The sequence below is a fragment of the Morone saxatilis genome, unplaced genomic scaffold (assembly GCF_004916995.1).
Source record: "Morone saxatilis isolate NCDOM2014 unplaced genomic scaffold, NCSU_SB_2.0 Contig21, whole genome shotgun sequence".
Taxonomy (NCBI): domain Eukaryota; kingdom Metazoa; phylum Chordata; class Actinopteri; family Moronidae; genus Morone; species Morone saxatilis.
This window is the reverse complement of record NW_023339774.1, coordinates 21,539,901-21,551,502: the sequence shown is the minus strand read 5'-3', so window position 1 is coordinate 21,551,502 and position 11,602 is coordinate 21,539,901. Positions and strand designations below refer to the sequence as shown.

At 43.2% G+C, this 11,602-nt stretch overlaps 2 protein-coding genes across 2 annotated transcripts in view; one reads left to right on the top strand and one right to left on the bottom strand.

Moving 5' to 3' along the window:
- aebp1 (AE binding protein 1) overlaps positions 1-6,490 on the top strand; it is a 16,976-nt gene extending 10,486 nt beyond the window's left edge. The window contains exons 9-21 of the mRNA XM_035667647.1: positions 718-827; positions 907-1,046; positions 1,182-1,266; positions 1,357-1,501; positions 2,258-2,337; positions 2,450-2,573; positions 2,764-2,960; positions 3,148-3,321; positions 3,419-3,544; positions 3,642-3,888; positions 4,613-4,752; positions 5,100-5,199; positions 5,495-6,490. Of these exons, the coding sequence (XP_035523540.1) occupies positions 718-827; positions 907-1,046; positions 1,182-1,266; positions 1,357-1,501; positions 2,258-2,337; positions 2,450-2,573; positions 2,764-2,960; positions 3,148-3,321; positions 3,419-3,544; positions 3,642-3,888; positions 4,613-4,752; positions 5,100-5,199; positions 5,495-6,066 (2,240 nt within the window). The 3' untranslated portion in view covers positions 6,067-6,490. The remainder of the gene's footprint in view (positions 1-717; positions 828-906; positions 1,047-1,181; positions 1,267-1,356; positions 1,502-2,257; positions 2,338-2,449; positions 2,574-2,763; positions 2,961-3,147; positions 3,322-3,418; positions 3,545-3,641; positions 3,889-4,612; positions 4,753-5,099; positions 5,200-5,494) is intronic.
- Positions 6,491-6,764: 274 nt separating this feature from the next.
- ddx56 (DEAD (Asp-Glu-Ala-Asp) box helicase 56) overlaps positions 6,765-11,602 on the bottom strand; it is a gene marked incomplete at its 5' end in the record, with an annotated part of 6,132 nt that continues 1,294 nt past the window's right edge. The window contains 10 exon segments of the mRNA XM_035667648.1: positions 6,765-7,210; positions 7,843-7,943; positions 8,111-8,216; positions 8,301-8,390; positions 8,484-8,557; positions 9,335-9,429; positions 9,540-9,653; positions 10,040-10,183; positions 10,332-10,573; positions 11,328-11,418. Of these exon segments, the coding sequence (XP_035523541.1) occupies positions 7,127-7,210; positions 7,843-7,943; positions 8,111-8,216; positions 8,301-8,390; positions 8,484-8,557; positions 9,335-9,429; positions 9,540-9,653; positions 10,040-10,183; positions 10,332-10,573; positions 11,328-11,418 (1,141 nt within the window).

Here is an 11,602-nt window from a genome sequence, read left to right as displayed (position 1 = left end):
TACAGTAGCCCAGAAGGGACAAACGAAACACTGACTGTAGATAGAGCCTTTCGTGTGTTTTTCAACCTCTTGGATTGGCTGGAAAATGCATCATCACAAAGCTGAAACAGGCTGTTTAGATGATCATACATATCTTATACTACCAACAGTATATAAAGTAGTTCAAATGAGCTCAACCTTAAACATCTACAGCAGTAATATTAATGTTAAAAACATGTTAAAACATCAGATATAAAAGTGAACACTGACTGCACTATGAGTACTTTTACTTTCATACTTTGAGTACATTTTGCTCTTACTTCAGCAGGGTTTTATTTTCAGTAAATTGTCAAGAAATAGAAAAATGTCAAAAAAGAAGCCTGTTAAGTCTATATGATTGTTAAAACTATTTAAAAATTCACAATACAGACAGAGAATTGTATAAAAAGTTCCCTAAACAAGAAATAATCTGCTTCAAAAAAACGTCACTGTTTGGGTTCATTGTACAGTTTTGAATATAAATAATGAAATATTCATAAAATATGTCACTGAGTCAGTTTACTAAATGATAGAAAATGGGTCACTTGAGGAAAAAGCTTGGGAACCGCTGTCTGTCTTTATTAAAAAGGAGACACTCGTTAACGGCTACAGAATGAAGCCGATGAGTGTTTTGAATTAAACGTCTGTGTGGAACATTTGTCAAGCAGATGCTGTTTGTGTGTCTGTATTTGCTCGCAGAGTGTCCTCCTCTGGGTTTAGAGTCCCACCGGGTGGAAGACGACCAGCTGCTGGCTTCCTCTCAGTCTCACCACGGCTTCGCGGCTCAGAGGGGACGACTCAACATGCAGGTACAGACGGACACTGTTGGGATTGTTGGGGAAGTGGGGATTGTCTGTGGAGATGAATTAAAGCCGTGGTCGCCTGCAGGGCTCCGATAATGAGGACGACCTGTACGGCGGTGGATGGTGTGCAGAGGCAGAAGAGAGGAACCACTGGTTTGAGGTCGATGCCCGCCGAGAGGTGGAGTTCACAGGGGTCATCACTCAGGGAAGAAACTCAGAGCAGCAGTGAGTCCCGCTTAAACTGCATGTTGCTGTGATTCAATTACATTTAATTTGTATAGTGCCAAGTCAGAATAAAACTTATCTCAGGACCTGGATTTCATACAAATAATAACTGATTTAATCTCATTTTCTTCCTAGTGAGGATTTTGTGTCCTCCTACTTCGTGGCCTTCAGTAACGACAGTCGAGACTGGACTACACTGCATGACGGCTACGCTGAATGGGTAGGTGGGACTTAAACAATACCAATAACAACCAATGTTTAACAGGAAGACACTGAATGATTACAGCTCTGAGATTCTCTCTCTCTGCAGTTGTTCTATGGGAACGTGGATCGGGACACACCGGTGATGAGCCAGTTTTCTACGCCCGTGGTGGCGCGCTACATCCGCATCCTGCCTCAAAGCTGGAACGGCAGCTTGTGTCTGAGAGCTGAGATCTTGGCCTGTCAACTTCCCAGTCAGTACCACAGAGAACATCATTCTGAATGTCACATCTCCAACATGGAAACTTCACAGTTCACACCATAATCTCTTTACCTGTAGCGTTACTTATCCATCTAGATTGTTTTGGTGTGAGTTTCTGAGTTTTGGAGATAACGGCCGAAGCCTGGTACAAAAAGTATATCTCACTGTACTCTGGACGTGATCGGTTTCTCCTCGGCCGACAGCAGCACATACCTGCCAAGTGCATCTGCAACTGGCTGCCCTCAGCATCACTTTATCTGCTCTTTATAGCCGTGACATGGTTGGTCATGGTAACTAAATAGCATCTGTGGATTATCATTACAGAATAACCCAATCCTGTTGAGTTTTAGGCGAAACTTTGTGGCACCACTACGCCGAGTTCCATCTTATATTGGAGAGAAGGCTCCAAAACTCACATCAAACTCTAGATGGATAAGAAATAGCACTACAGATAAGAGGAAAGACATGTATTTTTGGGTTAACTTTCCCTTTAAAGGTTTCTGAAGGGTTTCATGACCTCATGAGTCACCAAGCTTTCTCATTCCTTTGAGTTGTATGTCAGCTTCCACTGGGAGAAAAAACATAACTTTTGCCAAACTTGAAGTTAGAATGGTTTCACCCAACTATGGTGAAATATAAGAGTCTATTTCACAACATGAACTTCATAACCTCACTGTTACTTTATTACATAAGACTGAATAGCTGCTGAGCGCTGTGTCCTGTAACTACGATGCATTAATTATTTCAGGCAGCTACCGCAGTGAGAATGAGGTCAACCCGTCAGATGACCTGGACTTCAGACACCACAACTACAAGGAGATGAGACAGGTCTGTTTTTAACCCGGATTAATACAAAATAAAGCATTGTGGAATATTATTAACTTTAATATTATTAACTGTAAATATCACAGATTAGTTTCTCCTGGTCTCTGACTTCCAGATGATGAAGGTGATAAACGAAGAGTGTCCCAACATCACCAGGATCTACAACATCGGTAAAAGCTCTCAGGGCCTGAAGATGTACGCCATGGAGATCTCTGACAACCCCGGAGAGCATGAGACAGGTACGAGAGACAGACAGCTGACAATAAACACACAACCAGAACATATCAACAGGCCCAACAACCTAAATAATCAACAAAACACTGAGAATATAAAAATAAGAAAGAAGTAGATTATGATATATAATAAGATGAATATTTTATTTAGAGATTAAACACATTTCTTTTTTCCTTTTGTTCCGCCGTCACTCAGGTGAACCTGAGTTTCGGTACACAGCTGGTCTCCATGGTAACGAGGCGCTGGGTCGAGAGCTTCTCCTCCTGCTGATGCAGTTTCTGTGCAAGGAGTACAATGACGAAAACCCCAGAGTGCGCCGCCTGGTGGACGGAGTGAGAATACACCTGGTGCCTTCACTCAACCCCGACGCTTACGAGCTAGCATATGAGATGGTACGATGGAAGATAAATTACACCATAACAACAAAACATTGGTGTAGAAATGAGCCTCTGGGTCAGAATAACTCGTAGCCTCATAAGGCAGTTTAAGGGCCACTTTTTCAACTATTATTTTCATGATGTATGTATGTAACACCTTTAAAATGTTTTGAGACCTAACGTGGTCCATCTTGTCGTCCAGGGCTCAGAGATGGGGAACTGGGCACTGGGCCACTGGACCGAAGAAGGTTACGACATCTTCCAGAATTTCCCAGATCTCAACAGCATCTTGTGGGGAGCCGAGGACAGAGGCTGGGTCCCTCGTGTCGTGCCCAACCATCACATCCCCCTCCCAGAAAACTCCCTCAATGGCTCAGTGAGTTTGTTGTACGCCTCCAAGGGCACATTTAACACTTTTAATTCCTACCGAATGTATTGACATTCAAATATTTCTCTGCTTCTTGATCACGTAGCTCGCGACTGAGACCAAAGCCATCATTTCCTGGATGGAGCGCAATCCATTTGTGCTGGGAGCCAATTTGCAAGGAGGAGAAAAACTGGTGGCATACCCTTTTGACATGCAGCGTCCACCAGTTTCTGTAAGGCTATTTTACAAAGACAAACCCAATAAACGTACAGAACAATTTCAAGTGTACACCCACATAATAAGCCTTTAATACCTTCATGTTGTTAAAGTTAACCGATAGCCGACGTTGGAGGAATAATGCTGACATGAACGAGGAGACATGGGCTCGCATTCAGCGGCAGAACGAGGGAGCTCTGAGGGAGACGCCCGACGACGCCATGTTCCGATGGTTGGCGATGTCCTTCGCCCACAGCCATCTGACCATGACGGAGACCTACCGAGGCTCCTGCCATGGTGATGATATCACAGCTGCACAGGGAATCACCAACAGAGCCAGCTGGAAGCCAGTGGTGGGCAGTAAGTGTTGCTGGCACAGAAGCTGTGTTTCCACCCAGAGTACCCATGTGTCGAAGCACAATGAACAAAAAAAATGGTTTGTGGCTGCAGATTTAAAAAGCTGTGAGTACTCTACCAATCAGAAATGTTCGGTGCTGAAAGTCCCAAAGTTCCTGTACTAAAGCAGGGACTATTAGGAGGGTAAAATAATGTCTCCAGCACTTAATTTAAAAGGGACCAGTTCCTCCAAAGGTTCCTATGGTAGAACCGTGGCTAAAGAAATAGTAAATGGACATTGTACTTTAGTGGTGCAACTGACGAGTGTTTCTTGGGCTTTTAGGGGTTACCTGCTTTGCCTGGTTGGCAATCAAACCTTCAACCATCAACTCCAAGTTGTGTGTAACCACGCAGGTAGCTTCGGATTTATTAAGGTTTTCAGATCTACGCTGCCAATTAAATTAAATGAAAGTCACAGGAGTTACATTTGTGGTACTGCAAGACTTGAAATTCAATTCAAATGAAAACTCAACAGAAACAGAGTTCTAGTTACTCTCAATATAAAGTAGTTCCTAATGAAACATGCTGACAGTGCTATCCATTTTTTGGAAAGACGTGTTGCTAGTAACAGTTTGTAATGTAACATATTGAAGCATTGACTCCATTGTATGAGGGTGTTGGCAGGAGTGGATACTAAAATAGAAACTATACATGGGGTGTGAACTGAACCTGTCATCCTCTTCTACAGGTATGAATGACTTCAGCTACCTGCACACCAACTGCTTTGAGCTGTCAATCTTCTTGGGCTGTGACAAGTTTCCTCATGAAAGTGAACTGGCTCTGGAGTGGGAGAACAACCGCGAGGCTCTGCTGTCCTTTATTGAGCAGGTAAGAACAGGACTGACAGTATAGTGGAATTAACTGACATCATCCAGCGAGGCGCACTTGTTGTGCAAACACACATTCCTGGTAGATTACATTCTTATAGGGGTTATTTTTACTTCACGATTGTTGCCACAGTGAGAACTTTCTAGAGTTGTAAAGGCTTGTTTACAACTCTAGTTTGAAGGCTTTTAGACAGAGAATCACTGACAGCCACCTTGTGTAGGGTTTGTACATTTATGACTCTTTATGACCCTCTGGTGGAAGTCAGGGTTGTTTCATTTTTCTACAAAAACAGCCATCAGAATAATATGAAAGATGCTGTACTCTCTGGCCTGCTGTTTCCTGTTCAGGTACATCGAGGGATAAAGGGTGTAGTGAGAGACATGGAGGGGAATGTGCTGCCTAATGCCACCATATCTGTGGAGGGAATACGGCACGATGTCAAAACCGGTACGTACGACAAATACAGTTTTACCAGCTCTGTCGTTATCTTAGATTATACATATCAGGCACACATTTTTTACTGGCCGTTTTCTTGCAAAGCTGAAACTTTAACTGCACCAGTCTTGATGTTGTGAAGGCGAGCAACAATGCTAGTAATGATAAATGGCTAATTCCACTCCCAAATGCATTAAAACTTATAGTAAACAAGCCTGTCTTTCCCGAGTGAAAGTAAGAAGATAGTTTATAAAAATTGTTGGATAATGGTAAGTCACGCATTTTTTCCCCCTGTTACTCATTTCAGCTGTCGGTGGTGATTACTGGCGGCTGTTGAATCCCGGAGAGTACAAGGTGACCGCCAAAGCCGACGGCTACACCCCTCAGACCAGACTGTGCATGGTGGGCTACGACGCTGGAGCCACTCCATGCAGCTTCACCTTGGCCAAATCCAACTGGGACCGCATCAAGCAGATCATGGCTCTCAGCGGCAAGAGGCCCATTCGACTTGTCCCCAAAGTGGTGAAAACGACCGCCGCCAGCGCAGTGGAGGTCACCAGCACCACGGAGAGTCACGCCAACTCTCAGAACGCAGAGAGGCTCAGGCGGCTCAGGATCATGCGTCTGCGCCGGATACGGCAGCAGAGGTTACGAGCCGGTCTTCGTACCACTTCTACTACCACAACAACCACCACCACCACCACCACAACGACGACGACGACGAGAGCCCCCACAACATTACCCGTAACAGAGACCACCACCTCCTGGTACGACTCCTGGTTCCCTGTGGACAACTGGTCGACTGAGAACCCGTTCGATAGCGTCATCTTTGACCCCGTGGCCACACAAGACTATCCTTTTGAGTACACCATCGATTGATTACTACGTTCCCCACATCTATGTTATACAAAGACCTTACTAACCACTTCAGTTTGCTGCAACAGCACAGCTTTACAAATGCACAATACATAGGTTGTTCAATGTTTAGTTCTCACAAAGTCATCTTAAGGGAACGATCATAAGATAAATATGTGTTGGAAAATTCTTCATAGAGAATTGATCTGGAATAGAAAGCTTCTGCTGAGCAGAGACTATACAGCACAGGTTTAATTGGCTCTATGTTCAGTAAAACAATATAAAGTACGCCACAATACAAACAGGATATGATTAGGTACTTCTCCATTAGAAATGTATGCATATCTCTACGTTTCTTTAATGGCTTTACAGTGTGATTGCTGGCCTCAGTTAAACTGATTCAATGTACTGCTGAATGCATTTGATTAAAGTGAAGTTATTTTCTAAATTTCTTCAGTCTGTGTATTATTTGTTTAAAGTGAAGTTGCAACAATTAACAAATTCAATCAATCCCTGTGATATTTGTGGTTTTTAGTGAAATATCACAACATGGATATCAGATGAACAAACATCCGCGTGATGAGAACAACCTAAAATGACAGAATCTTTGGAAAGAATTTATTTGACTTTTTGTCCCATCTCCAGGAAGTGAACATAGTAAAGATTAAACCTAAACATCAGCATTGTAAATACGACCCACACTAGAACTACAATACAAATACTCTGTGTTTGAGAAGAAATTATTTTATTTTAATAAACACTTTCGAGAACAGAAACATTAGAAATGAGATAATATGGATTCTGTATTCCTCTAATAAATCTCAGCCTGTTTGGATTTGACAAAATCCAACTTCAATCTGATGATTCTCACCGTTTCTTCTTGTTTCAAAGTTTAAATCCGTATTCATAGTCCGTTTTGTCCGTGGTCCATATAGCTTCAACAGCCCGTTCGATCCAGAGTCCAAACTGTTTATATTGGTCTCACCTGGGCCAGCACCGCAGAGCGAACCGTCCTCCTGGTCAAAGTCTCTGCACAGTCGTAACATCCAGGACGGAAACACATTCATGTGTACGGCAGCTGCAGCTATGACTGACCCGCCTTGCCTTTTCTGTTCCTCCCTCCGGTGTACCGGAAACTCTTGAGTGGGTTCTTCCCCTGGATGTTCTTCTGCAAGTGAGAAAGTCGAGACTCATACAAAGTAGACTAAAGTTTAGACCACTGACAGATATACGGCTGCAATTTAGGATTATTTCCATTGCAGATTAAGTTTTCCTCAAACCGAGAGACTCCTTAATTGATCCTCAGCACTCAATCATGTAAACTAGTTTATATTTATTCTATCTACATTTATTTATACTATATATTTCATATATATCTTTGTATATAACCTTTTGTGTGTAGCGTAAAGATAACTTTATATATAACTTAATCTCGTTATCCAACCCTGTGTTGTAAAACGATAAATAAATCTACCTTGTAATCTAATAATTGATGAGTCAAAAAGTGATAAAATAGTTCCCACAGCTCATGGTTTTGCCTGAATCCATCTCATATGACAAACTGAATATCTGAGGATTTTTGGATTTAAAACTAGACATTTTTTACATTTCAGAAGGTGGAACCAGTGAATGTTTACACAAAAGATCAATTGATGATGAAAATTGACAGTTAATATCATCAAAATATAAAACCTACAATACAAGACCTGCAAACTCATAACACTACACATCAGAAAGCCCTAATATGTTTTCATTGGACAGTGAACAACAGTTCCCCATATGTCAGTCTGTCAGTCTCACCTTAAAACCGCTCTTGACGACTCCTTCTGGTTTTGGTTTCTCCCTCCTCTTCCTCCTCCTCCTGCCTGACAGAGTCACCGCGCTCCTCAGTGTCTCTGGAACTGTAGGGAGTCGAAGGAAATGATGACTTAGGCTTCGAAGACATATTTTAGACTAAAGACCAAAACCAGCTAACTGGGGAAGATCTGGTCCGACCTTTGGGTCAGTGGTGAAGGTTAATCTCCTGGAAATGAATGAAGTCTATGTAAAGTAATCCTGTGTGTCTTACCGAGGTACTCGGGTACGTTCTTCAGGTGGGGTTTGACGACAGCAGGATGGAGGTCTTTGTCGTGTCTGAGCAGCTGCAGATCTCTGGGGTTATCCTCAAAATACGTCTAAAAGAAAAAACATCCGATCACAAAATGTCCGCACTTCCACCGCCTCCGTTACGTCTCCGAGGACGAGGGACCGCCACTCACCTTGAGTTTCTCTGAGTTGAGCAACTCCTGTTTGATCTCCTTCAGTCTGGCCTCCCTCACTGCCTGCTTGGTCACTGACCGCATGGCGTCCTACCGACACACAAAAACAGATTCATCATCCAAATGTTTACAGCACTTAGCATTGCTAGTATAGCATAACGACCGGATGATGAGGATACTCACCCTGCACCGGTACCTGAAGCCTTCAATCTCATCCATCTTAAACTGGTACGGCTTCAGAACTGAATCAGCGTGGTCTAAAAAACAAACAAATATGTCAACTAAATGCGACTTTAACAGCACAGTCGGGAGTTTTTTCAGAGCTCATTTTTTCTCATGTGGGGTATTGTAATCCTGGGCTGTGAATGGTTGAGTCTCTTCAGTCTCGCCGCTCTGGGACACTTCCCACGTCTTAAAAACGAACACTGAACATGACGTGTGGTAGCGGCTGTGGCTTCCCATCCCCTGCAGTTGACTTTTCATAGCGCATCATCGTGGTTACTGCGATCTAAATCTGATTTTTTGGGTGGCTAAAATACATTTTATTGCTGCCACCGTCTACAGCAGTGCATTGTTTAGCTTCTGTGCCGGTACTCCTGTCTGCTTCTCAAAACTGGTGGTGTGCTGACCACCGTCTACTGTAGGTAATACACGGACTATGGACCTCATACAATCCCACTGTAAACAATGCAAACTATCCATTCAACTGTCTGCATCTTTTTTCCTCTGCTCCACTTAAACCTGCAGTAAAAACACACTGCTCAGAAATACAAAGACAGTAAAGTTCATTGTAAATACAATCATCTACTTACACTAGGACAAACTTGTTTTCTAGTGGCATCATTACATATAATACTAATATTACATCATCATCAAGACTATGATGAAATGTAATACCAGTTGTGTCTATGAATGGATGGATTGGACAGTTTAGAGCTGTCATTTTGTTAAATTTAACCATAATTAAACCATAAAAGAGGAGAACATCAGACATTAAAACCTCTGATTTTATAGAGAAAGATGTTAAATGTTACCTCCAGCGAGAGCCTCCTCCACCTCTGACAGCAAAGCGAGCTCAGTGTGAGCGATGAAGGACAGAGCGGTGCCTGGGTTGTCCGCCCTCGCCGTTCTACAAAATAAAAGACAATGTCAGGGTTTGATTCTCAGAGGTAAATGAATAGTTAATGCACAAACAGAGCCTGAAGCAGCACTCAGGGATCGGACTGAAGCACCACTTACCTTCCAACTCGATGAATGTACGACTCTACGGTTGTGGGGAAATCAAAGTTGATGACATTGGCAACGTTTTGGAAGTCCACTCCTCTGGAGACTCCGTACTCTTTGTCCTTAGTCCTTTAAAAACATCAGAAATGACCGTTAATATGTCCCCACAGGAAGGTTTGGCTGTTTGTTCACCTTGCATCGTCCAGACTGTGAGGATCAGCGACTCGGTGGAACTTTAATGTGCTCTGAAGGTTTCTCTTCTACAATCTGTGTGCATTCAGCAGCTCATCATGCAGTCAGAACCCGTAGAACGTAAAATCAGAGGTGTTGTTGCTGTAATTTATGTATGAAGATGTATGTATATTGTGAGTATGATGTTTTTTAACTGTAATGACTTTGCATGGCGACGCCATGATTTAAAATTGTAATTAAAGTCTGTCAAGTCATTATGGCAGAACTTAATTGCGTGTGTGTGTGTGTGTGTGTGTGTGTTTGTGAGATCTGAGTTGACTCACTTTCCTCCTTTCTCTGAGGTCTTCTTCTTCTTCCCTTTGCCCGCAGGTGTCTGTGCAGCAGCAGTGGGGTCGGCCAAACTCTGCTCATCTGTGGCGATGATGTAGTCGTAGAATCCCTGGTTAAACTGAGTGATGATGTGACACCTACAGCGAGTGGAGAGAAAGATCAAAATGAGCACAAGAAGAGGGGAATGTGGCACCGGTTTATTGCTGGAGCTATAGTGCGAAATCTAGTAGCAGTAAATTCTGTATTTAGAACCTTCAGTCCTTCAGTATCAGCTGTCAGACGTACCTGGAGTGGACGGGCAGCTCCGAGTTGAGCACGCAGGCAGGAATACCAAACTGCTCCAGAAACAGTTTGAGCCTGTAGCTTCTGTCCACGGCTCCCACAAACACCAGCGTCTTGCCCTGGACCAGCCGCAGCCTCAGCAGCGTGTAGATGAGCAGGAACTTGTCCTCCTCCTCGCACTTGATGCTGTACTGCTGCAGCTGGCTGCTGTCTGGGAGCTGAGAGCCCTGAAGCTTCAGGATCACCTGCAGGAACACGGATCCAGGTAAGGGGACGAAACCAGAACCAACAACACCTCCTGTACAACATCTTTACTGCGGCTTTTATTATGATCAGGGTCAAACAGCCGTTTCCTCTAAAGCAGAGACTACAGCCGCGTTCCCACCTCAAGAACTTTTAATCTCAGGAACTAAAAGCTTCCTTCAGCCCGTTGTCTGCATTTCCACCGCAGTCTGAAGACTTGCAATGATTAGGTGACTTATTAAAAAGCTGTTACACACAACTATCAGGGTTCTGGACATTTTCCAGGAGTTTTTCTTAACAATGCAGGACAGAAGAGAAAGAAAGCTTGCAAAGAAATGGAAAAAAGACAGCGTTCTTCTGTCCCACTCTGCATCTGGTAAACCACATTTGGAGTGTCAGTGTAGATAATCCTACAGAGTCGAGTTTCAGACAAAGTACGCACGATAAAAAGACAACTGAACTGAAATTTTCCAGGAGAACATAAATTATTTCCAGGATGTTTGGAGATTTTAATTAATTTCCAGGTGTTCCATGACTGGAAAACTACTCTCTAACTTTCCAGGTTTTTCAGGAGGCGTGGGACTCAACAATGATGTTCAGCTCCATCCGTTGTATGCTGTGAGGACAGTTCCTATACTTCTGGACAATAAATAATAAAATAACATCCCTGGAACCTCATTTAGACCCTGGTTCCTGTGGTGGAAACACAGCTTACCGACACTCAGGAAAAGACCATGACTGTGGAAATGACCTTACAGGGTTGTGCAGCAGCAGCTCCTTTAAGGCCTGAACGTCCTCAGTGAGAGTGGCCGACATCAGGAACGACTGGTAGATCTTCGGCAAATGGCTGTAAAAACACAACACAACAGGTTGATCGTAAGAGAAAGAGATGAGATTAAATGGAAATGTTGCAAAACTGTAGAGATCTCTCAACAAAAACTGAGATTATGTCTGTTATATTTTTCTTATTGTAAACAGACCAAAACTGAATGCATCTACTAACGAGTACTGTTTGTGTGTATCAAAGCCTG